Source organism: Echinococcus granulosus, assembly GCF_000524195.1.
Source record: "Echinococcus granulosus chromosome Unknown EG_S00005, whole genome shotgun sequence".
Taxonomy (NCBI): Eukaryota; Metazoa; Platyhelminthes; class Cestoda; order Cyclophyllidea; family Taeniidae; genus Echinococcus; species Echinococcus granulosus.
The window spans coordinates 2,029,346-2,048,836 of NW_020170385.1; the positions used below are offsets into that span (position 1 = coordinate 2,029,346).

The 19,491-nt window shown below is 40.1% G+C and overlaps 4 protein-coding genes across 4 annotated transcripts in view; 1 reads left to right on the forward strand and 3 right to left on the reverse strand. All coding sequences in view use genetic code 11, as the record gives it.

Annotated features, from left to right (window-relative positions):
* The window catches only part of EGR_01476 (H(+)/Cl(-) exchange transporter 3), a gene marked incomplete at both ends in the record, with an annotated part of 12,952 nt that extends 12,673 nt beyond the window's left edge, over positions 1 to 279 (reverse strand). Inside the window, one exon of the mRNA XM_024490725.1 lies at positions 219 to 279. Within this exon, the coding sequence (XP_024355049.1) occupies positions 219 to 279 (61 nt within the window). The remainder of the gene's footprint in view (positions 1 to 218) is intronic.
* Positions 280 to 501: 222 nt separating this feature from the next.
* On the reverse strand, positions 502 to 1,143 carry EGR_01477 (40S ribosomal protein S7; the record flags this gene model as incomplete). The annotated part of the gene is made up of 3 exons (XM_024490726.1): positions 502 to 579; positions 612 to 968; positions 1,003 to 1,143. The coding sequence occupies 3 exons, from the start codon at positions 1,141 to 1,143 to the stop codon at positions 502 to 504; spliced, it is 576 nt and encodes a 191-aa protein (XP_024355050.1).
* A 601-nt stretch (positions 1,144 to 1,744) lies between these two features.
* On the forward strand, positions 1,745 to 4,788 carry EGR_01478 (Protein spinster; the record flags this gene model as incomplete). Its single annotated transcript, XM_024490727.1, has 8 exons — positions 1,745 to 1,907; positions 1,939 to 2,141; positions 2,174 to 2,325; positions 2,366 to 2,701; positions 2,772 to 2,967; positions 3,897 to 3,995; positions 4,406 to 4,571; positions 4,646 to 4,788. The coding sequence occupies 8 exons, from the start codon at positions 1,745 to 1,747 to the stop codon at positions 4,786 to 4,788; spliced, it is 1,458 nt and encodes a 485-aa protein (XP_024355051.1).
* A 908-nt stretch (positions 4,789 to 5,696) lies between these two features.
* On the reverse strand, positions 5,697 to 12,878 carry EGR_01479 (Transmembrane protein; the record flags this gene model as incomplete). The annotated part of the gene is made up of 9 exons (XM_024490728.1): positions 5,697 to 5,882; positions 7,268 to 7,401; positions 7,500 to 7,676; positions 8,244 to 8,305; positions 9,515 to 9,670; positions 10,096 to 10,251; positions 10,295 to 10,411; positions 10,671 to 10,859; positions 12,856 to 12,878. 9 exons carry the CDS (start codon positions 12,876 to 12,878, stop codon positions 5,697 to 5,699), a joined length of 1,200 nt encoding a protein of 399 aa, XP_024355052.1.
* Positions 12,879 to 19,491: the final 6,613 nt, after the last annotated feature.

Below are 19,491 nucleotides of genomic sequence, written 5' to 3' on the forward strand. Positions count from 1 at the left end.
CGAACATAGTAACGTAAATACAAAACTTTGAAGGAACTGGCAGTTTGCTATTATTACTTTTCAACCCTTCTGCGAATCATGCTGTCAAGATCATAAATCAGGTATGTCGAAACGACACAAAAGCAAGCTGTCAGGCAGTCCAAAGGTGACAACCGGCCCAGCACCGCTAGAACCTAAACGAATCCCCTAAACTTTTAGGGACCCCCACAAGGAACTACCGTCCGCGACCTGACAAGGGGACATGCGGAACCACCGCGAACTACCACCCCGAGACGACATGAAACCAAAAGAGGCGGCAAGTTGCAGCCCCCGGCGAGGGCAACCCAGCACCAAAGTAGTCCACCCAACCTCTAACGGAAACGGCGACCTCGACAGAGCGTCTGCCGGACACAAGGACGAACGAAGCTAAGGGAACCCCGACCCACAGGAACCGCCCAGGGGAAAGGAATACACAAGAACGCCAACAACACCAGAAAAAACGCGTCCTTGCAAATTGTCATTTTACAGTACCCAATCTGGGAATTCAATGGCCACATCTTTCCCAGACAGTTTCTTGTACAATCCAGTTATCGTCTTTAGCTAAAAGGAAATCAACCCTGAATATCAATTACCTTATGTTCAACGTAGTTCCTCTGAGCAATATCAAGGTGGCACTTAATCAGCGAACTCCCGTCAATTTTAACCTGAGTACGCTGACCAACAATTTCAGCAGGATAAACAATGTCTTTTAAGATGGCTTGATGAACCGCGGTAAGAGTGCGACTTCTTGGACGCTTCTGTTTGGGATTGCTCTTACATTTCCTACGTGGCTTAGGCAAGATCCGCCTAAAAGCAACGATAAAGACCTGCGGACCCCGTAGTTTTTTCTCCAATTCTCCAACCAAACGATTGTGCAGCAGGTGGTAAGTGCGCAATTGAGGGACAGGAACGTAGATGACAATAGCCTTTTCGTGGCCGATGGAGAACTCCTATAGTCCAAATCAATTCCACGGCCTAATTTACCTTAGCACCACAAAAGTAAATCATCTTAACCAACTCCGACATATCCTCATGTGATTGCAGGTCCACCAAGGTACCAGCGATTTCCTCCTCCAATGGGGTGGGAGCCGTTTTGTCGGGTTTTAACAGTTTCGCAAGTGTCATTGCTAAAATGCACGAAGAGATAAGCAAAAACCCAGATTACGCACCATGAGCTGGTCGCACAAAAAACCGCACGCTTTCAAGTAGCCCGGACTTAGTGCAGGGAATAGGCTAAAACGAACCAAGTTAAAATGTCTAGTCAATTATAAACTTATTTTAGTTATTGTGTTTATATTCTAGTCAATAAGTTAAAACAAAATCTTTATGTAATTTGCAAGAATAAAGGAGCTTGCATTTTATGCTATTCTTACGTATTTAACATGTTTAAACTTTGTTAAAGTTATTTTTTTTTCGTGACATATTGTTGCTTTTTATGTTTAAATTGCTTTTATTTTTTTAACTAGTAATACCTCTACATCTTTGTTTTTAAAAGTGTTAGCTTTTTTGCAAATTCTTTGATCCCAAAAGTTTTGCTTACTTCCATACTAGCTGGTGTATACAGTCTTCACCAACCAAATAAATATAAATTATTACAATTTGGCAGTTTTCATTTTTTTCCTGTGTTTACAAATGATAGCTAATAATTTGGTTTTCATTCGCTTGTTTAATCATCCCACAATGCGCTACAATCTCGTTCACATACTGATTATGTGCCTCTGAGGTGATGTCTCTTAGCGGTTCGGATTTTGCTGCTAGTAATGCTCATGATGGTGTCTTCCGCAATGCTCCATTTTCCATCTTAAGGCTTAACAGCTCACATTTGACTTCTGTGCTCTTGCTATTTTGCGTCAACTTCCTTAATTACATGGATAGATTTACAATCGCTGGTTTGTATTCCCTTTTTTTATTTTTCCAAAGGTATTCCTGATATGATAAGGAGCTATTACCGCATTGATAGCAAGCGGCTTGGTCTTTTGCAAACGTCTTTTATAATGTCTTACATGTTCCTGAGCCCTGTGTTTGGCTACTTGGGCGATAGATGGAAACGCAAATATCTACTGGTTATTGGGCTCTTTATTTGGTCTATGGTGTCTCTTGCCAGTTCTTTCGTACCTTCCAGCGTAATTTTATTGTATTCCAAATTGTACTTTAGAATTTCGGACTATTTCTCATACTAAGATGCATAGTTGGCGTTGGTGAAGCTAGTTACTCCACTTTGGCACCTACTATTCTAACTGATCTTTTCACTGGAAACTCTCGTACCTCTGTTCTCGGTTTTTTCTACTTTGCGGTCCCCGTGGGAAGGTAAGTATTCCTGCAAATAAACTCTATTTCACTATTCTAGTGGTCTTGGCTTCGTTTTGGGCTCTGCTGTCGCGCATGCTACCAGCAATTGGGCATGGGCACTTCGCATTACCCCTCCACTTGGACTTTTTTGCCTACTTGCCCTCGTTTTTTTCCACATGGATCCACCACGTGGACTGGCTGATGGTGCAGTTCATCTCCATGCAACTTCTTGGTGGTCAGATCTTCGAAGTCTCTCATCCAATCGCTGTTTTTTGCTCCTCTCTGTCGGATTCACTGGCAATTGTTTTGTCCTTGGTGCCCTTTCTTGGTTCTCTGTGGACTATATTCAAGATGCCATAAATGCGAGATGTCATGGAAACGCCTCTGACTACCCGTGAGCACCCATTTACCAGGACCTAATAATCCAACTCCGATGTATGTTAAAGACTTATGGTTTTTTATAGCGTAGCACTTCTTTTCGGCCTGAGCACTTGCCTTGCGGGTCTTCTGGGTGTTGTTGTGGGTACTTCCTTGGCACAGAGATTAAGAGCCTATTCTATTCTTGTTGATGCCTACGTCAGCGGGATGGGTCTACTTCTGAGTGCTCCTTTTGTGTTTGCAGGCCTTGTCGCACCAATTTACAATTTTTATTTATGCTTGGTATGTTCGGCACCGTTTATTGATGTATGGCTTTCTATTTAGATAAACAGAACGCAGATATATATCCATTCAATCATTTCTCTTGGTCGAACCTTTTCATTTATGTTGTTAAGATTTCTTTTTACTAAAAAGATGCCTTTTAGGTAAGTATTTCTGTTATAGCTTTGAATATGGCAGCCACGTATAAAGCGTTCTGATTCATCTGCACGTTACGAACACCCCTTTTGTTTGTCCTGTTTTTAATTTGATGCTTTACATCCTTGACATTTTAGGGATTTGTTTTTGCTGGACAATTTCTAATTTGTCTGAATTGGCCTCTCATATCAGATATGACAATGGTAGGTAAATGGTTTTACTTAAAGATTTTTAAGCATATTCAAACGTTCTTCTTCCTAGAATCAAATAGTAATGTATTGCCCATTGATGCTCCTTCTTACGTATTGCAAGGGTTGAGATGGCTATCATTATCGCGTATTATTTATTACTTGCTCCTTTTCTCACGGTTTGACACCCGTCATCTACTATCTCAAAATTAATTCATTTACTAGTGTTACAACTACATTTTTTCCCAAAAGACTTGTCCACTTCTTAGATAAAGAGTTGCCCTGTATATCAGTTACGTTTTCTCGACTCAAATAATCAAATCAAATCGTAACAGATTGTTATTTAAACTAGTATGCTAATGGAAGTCGTCATTCATTGGAACGTACCTAGGTGATTTTTCGCGTCTACAAAATCACGAAAACCCCAACAATCTTCTCGCTGTTCCGTGTTTAAGCTCCAAATATTTGCTTTGAAGTTAACTGTCTCAATATCAGATACATTTTCAAATATGCTTGTACTTTGTAGAACTGTAATTGAAAATCGCCCGCAAAATTAACGACAACTAAGAAATCAAATGAAATGGTGTGCGCTTCTATTTCTTTCAGTCGATTGTAATTCCCACTCGTCGGGCGACTGCCAATGCGTTCCAGATGCTCATGACGCATGCCTTTGGTGATGCTATCAGTCCCTTCATTATCGGCATCGTAAGCCCATCTATTGGCTTCTACTTGCTCTTACTGACTGCATCCCACGGAAAGGAGTAGTGCAGTGAAAGTAGATCTCCAGTGTTAAAATAATTTCTTGCATGATGCGAATTCGAATTGCACCCCGAAGGATGCTGTTTTGGGATTTGTTTGTTCGTAACAAATGTTCCAACCGAGTGTGTTGCGTTGCAGGTCTTGGCCCCAATCGCAGTCATCCACAGAGCATTCAAAGCGTAATGTAGACCAGAAAACAACCAATTCAGTTTATCAATTGCAGGTCACAAAGCTTGATTCTGCCTCAAGCAAATGTTATGGATGGTTCGTAGCATAAAGGGAATAGTTGGTTGCCACAACTAAAGACATATCAGATACACCAAGCCGTTTGGTGCCTTACCTAATCCGATTTTCAGATCGCTGATGCTCAGCAAACGCCTGAGTCGGTGATGTCGCGCTACCTGGGCATGCAACGGGCCCTTTTTATTAATGTATTCATTTGCATCCTATCCGGATTCCTACTCCTTTGCGCTTCCTGGTACTTAGAGCCAGCAAAGGCGCGTGTCCAATTTATTGTTGATGGTGAGGCTGACTAGTGGATTTCTCTGCCGGAACTACATAAGTTTATATTAAGTCTGTCTACTTAATTTTCCTAGCCTCAAGGGTGGAGCACCTCGACGTTCACGAGGCGGAGATGGAGGCAGAAAGACGGCCGCTTTTACCTGGTGACGATTACGGCACATTAGCGCAACCCGCTTCCTGGCTGTCCTTTGCACAATCGAACGTCGTGGTTTCATGACTGCACCATTTAATCACCTGATGTATTCGTCACATGAAGTGTTTTATTTACTAATCTTATATCTCCTACTATTGAGTTCGTATTTCTCTCTGTTTCGCACTCAAAGTGGTTCAGAAATCCGCAATAGCTCAGAATCCGACACCATACTTATTCCCTACTGACATGAATTACTCGCTTTAATGAATACCACACTTCCATAATCCAGCGTTACTCAAACAAAGAAGACCGTTTGGACCTAACATCTCTTCAGAGTCCTTATTGCAGCCTTATACTTGCCCTCCCTACGGAGTAATTAAGGGTTGGGTCGTTGTGATTATTTGGTCCTTTTATTCAAAAACTATCACTGGTAGTGTGTCTCTAGGTGGATTGACATTGTGGGCGCACATATTGCTAAATTTTCACTGTAATGCGGTCTTATGATTTGAATTTTTACCACTACTGAATCACCAGATCAGGCAGTCCATTCTATAAAGATGTGAACGAAAAGCGTTAGCACGCGACCTGCAGTCGTTAGTTCGTTCACTTGAACTAAATGCCACTCAAAAGTTGAGGGTCCTGCTAACAAATCTATAAAAGTTGCCTTCACAACTGGACCTTTTCCGCCAGCGATGGTGTACGAATGAGCAGAATTTGAGGGAGAGACAAACAGGACGGGCGGTAAGATTAAATTGAAGACTTGATATTCTGGTAAACAAGTACCAAAAATACACGGAGTCAACTGTTCCCAGGGGAGGCCGTTACAAAGGCAGGTTGTAAAGAGTTGGATTGCATACTTGGAAATTAAGGGAATGATTCAATTGACAAAAGTATAAAACCCGCGTATCAATGAATCTACATACACATAAGTTGCGTTAAATAATCAAAAAAGTGATTTAGACCGGTTCAAATGACCTCATTGGTGGCCTCAGCTACTTCTCCTTCTGAGAGTCTGGCACTACTCCTTTTGACTCCAAATGAAAACTGGTGCTGTACTTTTTACTCAGATAGCCGCGCTTGCGAGGATTCAGAAGGGCCAACTTCTGTTTCACAACCATGAGGGTGGTGAGAAGGTTGCCAGTGGCAACAAAGGCGTAGATTAGTCCAACGACTGCTGGCTGGGAGAAATAAAAGTATTTTCTGTCACCGTAGCAAAGCGAGAGGGAGCGTCTTCTCTAGAGTGAAGGTTTGTTGTAATAGTAAGAAAGCAGACACGGGGGAATAATGCCGCAACCGATAAGAGAAGTGTATAAAACCTGAATACGATACAATGGAAAGGCTTGTTTAATTCTAGACAGTGTAAGGCTGAGGCAGCGAAGGGGATGAAATCGATGTGCACCGAGTGGACAACACCATGATAAAACTCATAGACGGTTACGCTTCATGTAGGTGAATTGCGTGCACACATGGTGAGGGCAGGTTTTGTGAGTGTGAATTCATTGCAAGCATCTCTATGATGCATACAGCCATTTAGGCCATTCAAAACATTAAAATGCATACAATTTCGAAAAAATGTATAACCTTGGTGTAAAAGTGATTATAGCAGGGATATACTGACACAATACCAATTCGTGACAGTAAAAAGATCGCGCTCGTGAATACTAGTTAGGTGACGGCCATAGTTACAAGGGAGTGCTTAAATATGGGGTTAGAAAACTGATGCACTGCTTGACGTGACTGTCGTACCTATTCGGGTAATCACGAAGGTTTATTATTGAACGGCACGCGGCGATGAATAGGCGGCTCCGAGACCGCGTGTCGGAGCTCACGCGTTTGAACAGAAAAACATCGTTACCACAGTCTTTACCAAACTAGATCGGTCACAGGAATAAATCCGCACAGTGGTACTCAAAAACTGATAATATTCAAATAGTGTGACATAGACAAACTTCCAGCAATTAATCGTAGTCATTTGAGCCGATAACTAAAGGTGCTTCCCGAAATTCATGCATAAACAGGCGTAGAAAAGTGCAAGCACAATTCGTTTACTTCCAACTTAAAGCCTATCAACTAGCAAGTTTTTGCAATCAACGCTGAATGGAGTAACAGCGATAAACAAATTTTGAATTGATGCCGCGTTTCAGTACCTCATGCACCTTACAAGAACTTGGATGACAAATACTCTACCGCTTACAGGAATGCAGATAAAATGTGCGAATTCGCGTGTGCTTCACTCTACACAAGCAACAGATGCAACCCGTGGGTCGCCACATTACCACGTCCCTGATTTCCCAGTCCTGGTCATTTTTATTTTAATCTTACCTCCGTGCGAATCTAATGCACCCCAAAAACTAGCTTCATTGATCTGTTCCAAACTGAATGGTTTTCCAGTAAGGCAAATTATAGGATCGAATTCAATTGAAAAACGGCAAAAATACACTATACATTTACCGTTGCAGAAACTACGAGACAACATAAATAGATGCTGCCTTTTCCCGCAAGTGGCAAGAGGGAGGCTTTGCCGCATACTGGGCCATTACACAGGAAAAAAGGGTAAACTGACCTGCCACTCTTGACAATAAGGTGCCCGTGAGATGCGATAGAGAACATAGGCATTGTGGATCTGGAAAGCGTACGCACTGAGCAAGAAGACGAGTACGAATGACAACCTGCTCGACATCCATGACATATAGCCATCTAATACCGACAAAAAGGCACGTGCTCAATGATTTTTGCAATATAAAGCAACAGAACATAATATGCTTTCGTGAAAACTATGTACATCATAAAAATACGACACGAAAGAACAATGATTGCAGCTGGCTTTTCATGACTAGAAATCAAGATATAGCTCCAGTGGATAGAAAAAGCAAACCCACCGACTGTTATATCCATGGAGGGTCTTTCACCAAGAGCTCTCAACTTGTATAGACAGCCTACTTGATAATAATATTGCATACACTGAACAATGACTAAAAATAGGGGAAAATAAAACTTTGAAGTGGATAAGGCAAAGTGTAAATCTATTGGAGAGCGAGCCAAACAGACCTAGATGACTCCAGTAAAGCAATGTTGACTTTAAAGTGACTTTCACCAGCATTAAACTATTCTATCCACACTTGGTTATCCATTTACCGATTACTCGTTAAAATTACTCTCATAAGTGAATATAAAACAGTGACCGTGGGCAGTTGAAATTCCACAGTTAACGCCACTATCCAGACGCTATCACAGAGCAGCTAAAGCTTAATAGAATATTATCAGATGGGTGCCATCTTAAAAAAATAAGATGTAAGCACAAAAACAATAGACCCTGCTAGATTAGCGGAATATTATCACTCAGACCAAATATCATGACCTTGAAAATATAACCTTCGATGCCATTCAGTTGATTAGCAACATAGCGCTCCTGCGGATCCCTTCCATCATTATGTTTATTATCAACACTCTGACTCCTGTTGTCTACACCCAAACCACCTGTTAGTTGCAGCATCAGCAAGATCTGGTGCTGCAGTATCAAAGCATGAAGTAATGCTTACGTATATAAAAGACGTATAGCATGAACTGGTCGCGGAACTCCGAGTAGGAGCGTGACGATGGCCTAAAAAGGTAGATCAGAAGAATCACTAGAAAGTGGCCAGATGGCTCAAAAAGGCAATAAAATTGCAAAAAAATACTTTAATTGATTTAAAATAGCTCAAGCAGCAACTATGTACAATACGATCAAAACAACCCCCAAGCGACCAATGTAGACGCAACGAGTGGGCAAGGCCACCACTTCCGGGATGAGCGTGACGGCACCTCAACAAACGCTTGCGTTCTCGGATTTGAAACAGGCGGACAGTATTTAGAAAAAAGCAACTATCAGAATAAATATGGGAGAACTGCAGTATGAAACTTATCGAGAAGTCGCATTTCCGTTTCTAGCTGCTGTCTGCAGTCGAAAAGCAGTGCTGTTTGGTCATTTAAACATCATCGAGGCAATCAATGCATTTACTACCAATGCAAGAAATCCAACTACTTTACAAAATTGCTGCATTCAATTAACTTATGCAATAAAATCAATCAGTTATGCCTGAAAAACTGCTGGGGATGCCTACAACCCCAGAAATAGCGGTCCTGTTTTCCAGTTCTAGAATTTGCTACAGGTTCCCCTTCTCAAACGGTCTGAAACACCCCACGGATAGCGCTATCGCTGATGCCTTCCTTTGTTGGTCGATAATGGCGTAGTTGCACTTTGAGTGTGCCAATATTCGCAATAAGGCCGTATCCAATACAAATACTATAAATAAGCGAGAATGGGACCAACCCACGCCCCAGCACCCTAGCAGACTGACGTGAACGCAAGGATTGTACTTTGGCTGCACCTACGTTACCGGTACGAGGGCCCTCTCTCAATTACTCCGATTGAGATCGCAGTAGCGTCCGTGCTCACACAAACACCAGCACATAACAAAAACCGTACTGAAAGTGCGATATGCTAGAAGATTCTAGACGAGGCCGATACCAATTGTATGAATTCTGTAGAAAATACAGAGGTCCGAGAATCTTGGTTTATCGTTCATGGTATTTTACAGAGGTGACACACGAATAGACTAGTCGATACTGTAACTTTAAACGAGGACGAATATTAGCCTCACCTTTAAATAGCATCGCTGACCTCGGTAATCCCTAACCCGCTGCCATCAAACAATTTAAGGGCAGGTTATTTATGTTAAAAAAGAAATATTGTACAAAAACAGTACTCTGATGAGACACAATCAAAATATAGTGTCAATAAAATGATATACCAAAAGGCATTGCAACATACCAGATAAGCATGACAGCCGCCTCAGCAGTGAGGATAAAGTGATACATGGCCCACCAACCCTTAATACGAGACCCATTTTGCATAAGGATCCGTTCACGGATAGTCAAAGTGCAGTAATACCAAACAATGAGAAGGTGGATTATTGAATCCAATAAACTAGGAAGCAAATGAAAACTCCTTTTAGAAGAGAACTAGAAAGTTAGTAGTGAAAGGCTAATAAGGCTACTTCTGGCGAATGAACATTGACATGGCAAATCGAGTTGATAAACGCATAAGAGCAGCATGGATGTCTTCAGCCAAGTCATGAATGCCATTTATCTTTCCACCTTAAATTCACGTACCTTAAAACTTCTTTTATCTTACTCAGGGCTTCACTATTAAAGAAAGAGTCAGTAACGATATTACGTCAAAAGCAAAAAGAGGGTGTATAGGTCCCTATGACTGCTGGAAAAGAACAGTACTCGAACAACAACAAAAACGAGCTTCAAAACTACTGTTACTAGATTTGATTACAAATTCACTTCCTTCAAAGATTGAATAGTTGACATAAGAATAGGTCCTTGAGTTTGTCAAAAGCTTACCTGTATTGATTGAAGAAGTAAAGGAAGAGAGCGTAGATGCTAATGATGGCAGAGACGGTGATCTTGAAATTCTCGTAGTTGTTTTTATACTCAAATTTATCCTGTTTACTAGTGAAGGAAACGTCCACTGTTCCAAGAATGATTCTCAAATACAGTCTATCAACAATGTCATCATAAACATTTACAATGACACCCATACCCATTTTGTTTGGGAAGGCAGTCTTCCATATCTCGGAGAATGTGAGCCTTGTCTTCGAAACTGTTCTTCATCACGGCTAACTCCACTTGATCATGTATATTAGGGGATGACTCAAGTCTACAAAATAAGAGATTAAGGAAGTTATAACTAAGAGTCATTATGACTGGCGTAAGCTATTAATGCTTTTATTTGCATAAGCTAAGGCTTATTAATCAATTTTAGCGGAAACACTTAAGATCCACGAAACGAAGTTCGATAATGGTGAAAATGCCTGTAGGGAGAGGGCGCACAAAGGGTCTACATCTCAGATTGCGCATAAAACTTGACCAAACCTACAAACGCGCAAAGGTATAAACACACGCACGCACGTCCTTACCGAGACAACTTAGATCGAAGCATCTTGATGTACATCTTGTAGTGCTTGATGTCGCGTTTGCAAGCGTTTTGGTCCGCCTTTATCTTTTCAGAGAGTTCAATGTATTGCTCATAGCGTTTTACAAAGGCATCGAACTCACTCTCAAATTTCTCAGCCATTTGCTTCATATCCTCCATGAATAGGAGAAATCTGACGATTAAAGAACCACACTGGTGCGTCATTTCAATATGGGTGACTGGGGTTAGTATTAATGGCCAAGAAAATTACATTCTCAATAAACTCCACCATAAAAAATAACACATATATTCGCAGAAAAAATATTCACAATAATTACGAGCAACACGTAAACTAAGATAAATTTTGAAATAGCATTTGCGAAAAATGAGCCAAAAATACCCTTATTTTCTTCTAAGACTTGGCTAGACCATAGGCTAAATTAGTGATTTAACGCAGAAACAAATAAAAATTGCGGACGAAAAATTCCAAAGGTTCTTATGGTTTACCTGTCCCTCGTCCTTCTCTCTTTGATTCTAATTGAAATTGTGGCTGAAATTTGTTTGATTTCCTCTGTAGTCCTCTTCAATAAATCAGGAAATTGAATATGGATGGTGGGACTGTGCATAATAGTGAATGTGGTTTTGCTCGACAAGTGGTGTTAAATTATTATTTTGTGGGAAACATAAGAAGGCAATAGGTTCCCCATTGATAGAGCAGATAACACTCACAATTCTTAAAATGCACGTTGTTTGGTGGAAAAAAAGATCAGATACATTTTACATGGCAAAGTAGCTAAAGCTGCGACACACTGCACGAGAATTTAAATACAAACGCACAGATAACATCACTTTACACACTTGCACAAAAAAAGACAATAATTATGAAAAAAAAAAACAATCTGTATCTGAGAGATCTCCACACGCAGTGGACAAAACGGATACTAACGACACGGGTCGACAGCTTTTTAGCAGTTATCTGAAAATTCTACTAAACCAGTCCCCAGATCACTTTCATTAGCGTATCCAAAAAGTGGAACAGGAACATCATATCTTAAATTCCTGCTAATTACCTCCCGGAATCGACTAAAAGCAGTGGAACAGTATGGTACAGATTGGGTTTACGAAAAGGGAGTCACTCAATACATACACTCTAGATATTACCAAAAGCTATCACACTAAGGAGAAACACACAATCAAGCACTAATAAGTGGATTTTAAACGCCCGACAGTCGCTTTAAGATAAACATATTCAATGGGAACAATCCCAGGATAAAGCGACGTATTCTCGGCGTTGAACGTAGTGACAGCTCATATTGCAGACCAGACAGATTACACATAAAGTTATTAAAAGCAGAATTCAAATAATAAAACCACCCACAAGCTTGTAAAGTGGGCATCATTACTTTTCTTATAATTAGATCTACATTTACGCACTGTCTAAGTTACTAGTAAAAGCTCTGTACCGCTGATATATCCAGCAATGCTTTTCAAAATACAAATTATTCCATGAAAGCCACTCACAGCGCCAAAACTTCATCGTAGGTGCGAAAAAATAATTAGGGTGACTATCTGGTAAAGGCTACGGATTCATACCTTAATAACTGCACGCTGCGACAAAGAGCAATTAACACCACGGTAAGTTTGGATTGTTAATCAAGGTAACAGAAAAAATTCCTTCTTTGGATGTTTGCATGTTCGTACATAAACGGAGGCAAAATCATTTGTTTGCACCTCGAGGTTCAGAAGCCTATTAAAATTTGCGAATGTTGTGAGTTCGCCCTTTAAAAACAAACAAGTGATGAAAAACCTCATTTCAGACTGAAGATTCGCATGACTGCCCCGATGTAAAATGGAGTATTCTAAATCCGTTTTACACCCTGAACGACAAGCAGACTGCTCAACATAGGAAATTATAGAATGTAGCCTAACTCATGTCATTCAACTAAAAACTATGCATAAGTAGAATCGCAATGAGCAAACAAGCTTTTGCTAGCATACAGAACGTGCCTGAATAAAATGTGGAACTAATTCGATGAGGTATATCATTGAACCAGACACGCAGAATGCAGGTATTTTTCAACAAATCAGGTGCCAGTTACTCGAGTTAGCACCTCGTGTGCAGTATAACATGGAAACGCGATAAAACTCACCTACGGTAAGCTGGCAAGCCTCTGGACCTCTTAAACTACCCGCTTTCTGAACAGCGCACCATTACACCAGAATCGTTAGGAGCTGTAACATTAATTAACCTATTGGAAATACTCGGAGTTATATTTCTTTAGGGGAATTTCGAGCTGATCTGTGCTGGCATTTTTCCTTACAGGAGAAGTAGATTTCTAAATTTATCTTACATTTGACGAGGATGACTATTTACCTTTTGAGTGCATTTGAAAAACAATTCTGACATATAATGTTCACAGAAAACATCATCAAGTGACAAAGTGTGGTAAACTTTTATAATTCACTCATATTTAATATCCCAAGCTATGGGCACTCGGTTTTTTCGAGACATTGCCTCCAATAAATGGCTTTAGTAAAATTAGCCCGAAATAAGGGATCGAACAAACAAATTCTGCTTACTTTTAGGAGTTGCGCCCTTATAATCCCCCAATACACCTTTAGACTCTCCACTGCATACAAAACCTTTTCACCCAAATACATCAATAAAAGTTGCTCCTCTAGGCATCCACACTGATGCCCACCGAGATGATATACGTGTCGAAAGGCATTTGCTGCTTGAAAGGCATAGGTGGACAAACCCCCAAGATGCGAACACTCGATCCTCAATCGGCGTTTTCGCTATTGAATCTGGTATCCTACATACAAATTCGGATTATGCGACCAAATAATTCTTTTTCAAGATATCCATGTGTGCTTTTTAGTGCCTTAGTCATCCGGTAGAAATGAGCGCTTTACCATTAGCGTACAGAAGAACTGTAAGGCTACAAGTAAATGGGAAAGCTACGCCTCCTAAATAGTGATGAATTGTGCTCTCTAAGTCTTTCCTGAGGACGAAAGTAGACATACTACCAAGGCAGAATATGCATTACTGGTGAACACAGGGGCTGAGACCTATTGACATGACCCCTAGGCCTTGTCACTTAGTGGAAATTCGAGTGCGGAGCCTGTAGTTCCAGAAAAACCAAAACAAAGCGTTAAACTGATTGTAGCACGTTGGTTGTTTAACCCTCGGTTCTAATGAAGGGCCTCTTTGTCTTGACTATTGCACCTCGCCGGGTAGGCTGGCCTTTGGGCCATGCCACTAGCCCTAATACCTTCTGTATGTCGGATATACATATTCCGCCTGAGTACTATGTCTTCTTTCGTCTTCAGGGAAGTCTCGGGGCTCTACACAGGTTGTCGTAATCATTATATGAAACTATTTGTTCTTGTAAGTGAATACAAACACTAAATATTTGCTATTTTGGATTGCTGATCCTTCAAAGATTAATTTTTTGGTTTCAACTGAACCTGAAATTTGTATCGTTTCTGATGCTTGTGTAATCTGTATGCATATTTATCAATCAGTGGAATGATTAGTCTACTGATTTTTAGCCTTTCCCAAGTACAAAGCAGATATTTTTTTGCTGACCGATTAAAGCGAAGCAAGATCTTCGCCTCAATTTACAGTTGCCATTTTGGTAATCTCGAAATTTTCCCTGTATTAAAATGTGAGCTTGATGCAGCAGCAGTTAAATTCTAGGAATATAAAAGTTCATGCAAGCCATATGATGTTTCGGGTATGTAAATTTAGTAATGATGTTGACATCAAATTAAAATAAATTACCTTATGCGAAAAGTTAAAACCACTTTCTTTTCAACGAAATGGCTAAGCCTCAAAGTTAGCTGTAGAACATTGATGCTCATCATATCTCACTGAATCAATTTGTATTCTATATGGCATTTTATTTACCTAAACATTAAATATTCATGGATCATAGTGAGTTGCGACTCATTGCAGCATTAATTGCATTTCCAATGTATGGCGTCATAGCTGATTTTCTTACAGAGAAAAATTTAAGCCCGCTGCTTATTCTACACCACAAACTAAAAGCGTATTAGCTAGCGCTGTTGCAAATATAGGAAATGCCTTGATGGTGCCAAATCGCACAAATTATCGTGCTACCTGAGAAATAGCCGTAGAAGGCAACGAGGTGCTTGCTAAGGGACTGGACCTAAGCGTTTGCACGATCTCTCTGCACAATGGGTGGAGTGACGAAGGACGTACTTATTGTAGGGCGAGACTCACCGGTCTCCTCTACCCCGTTCCTAGTGTTCCTAGAACAGCCCGGTTGATTTGATTTTGACATCTTTATTAAGGGGGAAAGATCAGGAGGAAAAGTACAATGTTTAGGGAGGGGAAGAACCGCAATCTCAACTAGGCACGGAAGGCGATGACCCTCTCACCAGATTCGAATTTCCAGGTTGCCTCCTCCCTGAAAGGTACATTAAAACAACATAAGTATTACGTTATATTCTTGCTGAACAAACCAACTCTATGTAGCTACTTTAACATGACTCGATGATAATGTTCAAATACCATACTTTTTGCGCAGATTAATGTTGTTTCAAATTCTACTGCTCCTACTCAAAGCTTCCCAAAATTATCCATAAGGAGCATAAGGTTCTTAGTGTTGCCCTTTTTTTAACACCACTATTGTCTTGTGCAAAGGGCATTTCTGGCGTCGGTACAAGGCTCCACTGAGGTGCGAACTGCTTAATTGGGCCACATTCATCTAATTCAAACCTATTTCCATGTCGTAGCACCAAGTCACATTACATGGTAAAATAATTGTTTATTTGTCAGTGCTGCAGTCTTTCCAGCGAAACGCGTCATTCTGGGGGCCAAACAACAGTTTTTATAGGGCTATTTTTTAATACGCTGAATGTGGCAAAGGTGATAGCATGCCTCCAGACCCGAGACGGGACTCGTGGTGCTCAAAATTAGGAAGTGAACCCTTTAAAATGTTTAAGTGGCAAATCAATCTGGCGGTCAATGTTTAACCAGGTACCCCTTTGTTAAGTAAACCTAGCTCGTACATGTTCAGTATTTGATTTTGACATCAAAATGCAGCCTATGTCATCTTGCTTATTCGTCATTTTAATTATTTGTTCGTGCAAGTATTTACTTTTAGATTTATTTTTTGCTTTATACACCTTACACATTGAGAATGAATGGAAGCGCCACCATATAAAAATAAACGAAAGCTAAAGTAAGCACGTATTTTTCGACTCCGGAGAAGTTAATGTGAGAATAATCAGAAAAAATTGCTCTATTCAACCTTATTTACATAATTAGGATACTGCGATTGTTTGGCGAAATTAAGAGAATTTGGCTTTTACGTCTGGCCGCGTATTGGTTTCAAACTGGGAGGCGACGCATTACAGTCATCATAGCATAAATAGATCCTTAGTCGTGTTTTTATAAATAAAACGCTGCTAGTCTCTGTGGAATGAAATTCCCTACTTTTTGCTTATTAAACGGTGGGCGCACATATTTAGAGTGAAAGTCTGTACTGTATAGCCAAAAGCACATTTTAGCAAATGCAACCTTCCTTTTAGGCAGCTGTAATTCAGCGAGAGTTTCACCGCACAATTGCCCTTAAGTTTTTAGCAAATAGCTTAGCACAATTTCTCCAGCCGAGACAAACTCCAATCACTTAACTAAAATGGCACTTGAAATCGCCTTTTTCAATTGTAGCAAGAATTCATGAATTCCTGCGAATTTTAGGACCACTAAAAGGTAAGGTAATCTGCAAATAATACGGCTTTGCAGGTAGTTAGTTAACACCTGGAATAAAATAGTGCCAATTTTATAGGAATGCCAATAGTTTAATCTATAAAATATACATTTCGAATATAAATTTAATCAGTTTCGGTTTTCTCTAGAACGACAGCCCCACTTTAAACATAAAGACCTTTTTTATCTCCACCACAGTGTCACAACTAAGTGTGAAGTTACCCCGCTCCCATTTGTGTTAACGTCATATGCATTCCAATTTCAATAAAACATTGGTTTTTTGTAAACAATAGTAAGTAAGCAACGACAACTATGAGTGTTGTCATTTTTTAATGCGATGAAACATTTCACCAAATGATGCATTTAATCAACTGGACATCGGTATATCCTACTGAGGCGTCACCAATTCATCAACTCCGACTCTTTAAAATAGGCCTTCAAGCGCACTTAATCGACCCCATTTACTATCCGCTGACGAAGGACGGCAAATTAATTTTTATTTTCTATAGAGATGTCAGTAACAACAGAAAAAAACCAATGAATAAGCTTAATTCGATAGTCTTTGAATTTTAGTGTTTTGGATTTTGGTAAATGGAGCCGGATGGTTTGTGCGCTCAAGGAAAGTAAAGCGAAGTGGAAGCGGTCTCAAAAATGTCGCAATCAAAATAGCAGGACTTACTAAAACATAACGTCACCCTAGGGCTAAGTACCTCAATCCCCCTGTAGGAAACTGTAAAAGCAGGTGTCTTGAGCAGTGGCCCAAACATCAAATTTATTAGCTGTCGGTGATCGGTCAGTTTCCAGTCAAATCTAATTCATATTTTACGTGGACAGACCTCTATTAGAATTACGTATTTGTTATCAAGCACCGTTGCGAGGGAAAGCAGATAATGAAAGAAGAGGGCTTTGGTGGAGTGAAGTACTTGAAACATTCACACATTTACATTTGTGCATTACAGTGCGCACTGCATTACTTGGCTTAACCTTAGTGAACTCATTATATTGCCAATGGGAAAATGAGAAATCAGAGGCTTAATCACTTCTCAATAGCTCACTTCCGTCATTATTGCCATGACTGGCCTCGCTATCGCTCAACTTTTGGATGGCACCAAGAAGTACTTTTGCCAAAGTGAAAACATTTGCCTTCACCACATTAGCCCTATATCGCAGAATAATCTGCAAGGCAGTGCGTGGGTACTCTGAAGTATTTTAGGCCAATACAGGGAAGTGAGGCAGCAGAATTTCCAGACCACCATCCTCACCCTTCTCTTGCTGATTTGTCAGAGGAGAGTTGAGAAGTAAAATCGCACTCCCCTTCGTTTTGTGTACAATCAAAGGTGGATATTTCACATGGACCAATCCAAAGGATACGATACTCAGTCATGACACAATGTTCGAATTACGACTGAAGAATCTAAAATAACTAATTGTGGCATTCAAATTTAATAAATCGATGGCTACGACGTTTTTTGGTACGGTGATGGCAAAAGGTCTTGGTTTATTTGTCGGAATCCCAAACTGGCTTCGAAATCAAAAGGTGGAAAGGAAATTAACCGAAGTCTAGTAGTGCAGATTCGGTTATGTGGACGTAATGACATTCAAAGAACCATTACCTGTTCAAATTCAATATTTTTGCAAAGGAATTACTGTTTTTCAAGATCTTTGTTTCCGTAATTTTGTTTCTCTAATTCACTTTGTTAAAGCTAACTGCGCAATTCCTCAAAACGAAGTGATGCAACACCTCAAAATGCAAAATGCTTCTCCCGACTGCGTCCGTCATTTGCTTGAGATCCTAAAAACTATGCCCACAATCGGGTGTTTATTTATTATTAGGCTAAAATAGGCTGCAAGGTCAACAACGAGGTGCCGCCTTCCTACTCTCACATCAAAGAACCTAATTGAATTTCAGAAGTATTTTGTAGAATGGCCTCCCAAAATGGAAGTTACGAAAATGAAGTGAAAACTCCTGTGGGTTACAAATTAACAGGAAATCCATTTAATAACAATTTATGGTGACAGTGAGATAGTTAAATCCACTGATGTTTGAGCATAAACGTGAGTTTCTTTCTTGGTCTATGCTATTCCGATACTCATCTATTCCACTACTGTCTTACGGTGTCTTTTATGAGAGGACCTTTTAATTCTACGCATAAATTGTCAAACGGCAGTTTGAATGCTAAAATGAGTCAACACAGAGCATTTACCTTTGATTTAAGGGTCATTGTGCAGAATTTGAAAACTGGCACTCTCCACTACCGATACAAAATCGCTACTTTGCTACTTCTGCACGGGCTATTTTGGCCATCGTGATAAAATTTTGAGATTGGAAGGCTTTAATGGCTGTTTCGTAGGTAAGCAAATTGTCTCACCACAATGGGTGCACAAATCCAAAAGAGCCATATAAAACCTCACTTGATGACCGGAGGAGATAAATTGCCTACTTGATGTCATAGTAACTTCGGCAGTGTATAAAGGTCAGTGCACGAACGTTTAGTCATGGTTTTGTGGCAAAATATGTGTTTGTTTCTCTAATCTAGTTGACTTGGGAAGGTTCAAGAGGATTTTCGTATTCATATGTAGTTTTCGTTTTAAATGGAAAAAATAGTCAGTGATACATTGGTAATATACTGTACTAGAACAACTGTCGGGTGTGTAGTGTAGCAAATATCCCAGAGGGACGCTTATGTTTCTACGACACCGAGCCATGTATAAGACGAATACCCTGAAATGGCTGCATACGGGCATGTCATTGAGATGCAATGGTTAGGTGCTTGAATGACGAATCATCTTTAAACGTTCCCATTTCTTTGTTGATTCTCCTAATTTTTCTGCGTAAAATGCTTCAAACGCCCTAAAATCGTTTCTCATTTGCATGAATGCTACAAAACTGTAAAGTAGTTATTCTGGAAGTTGTGCCACCTTTAAAACTTGCAGTTGGTACGCATGTTTCAAGTGTAAAAGATGTAATGTTCTACTTAACACGCAATCTTTTTGCAATTTCGACATAAGCCGCCATGGAAGAATAATTGCGTCCCATTTTTTCCCCGTAAAATTTTAGAGGTCTGTTAGTTGATCGTTTTGTAGG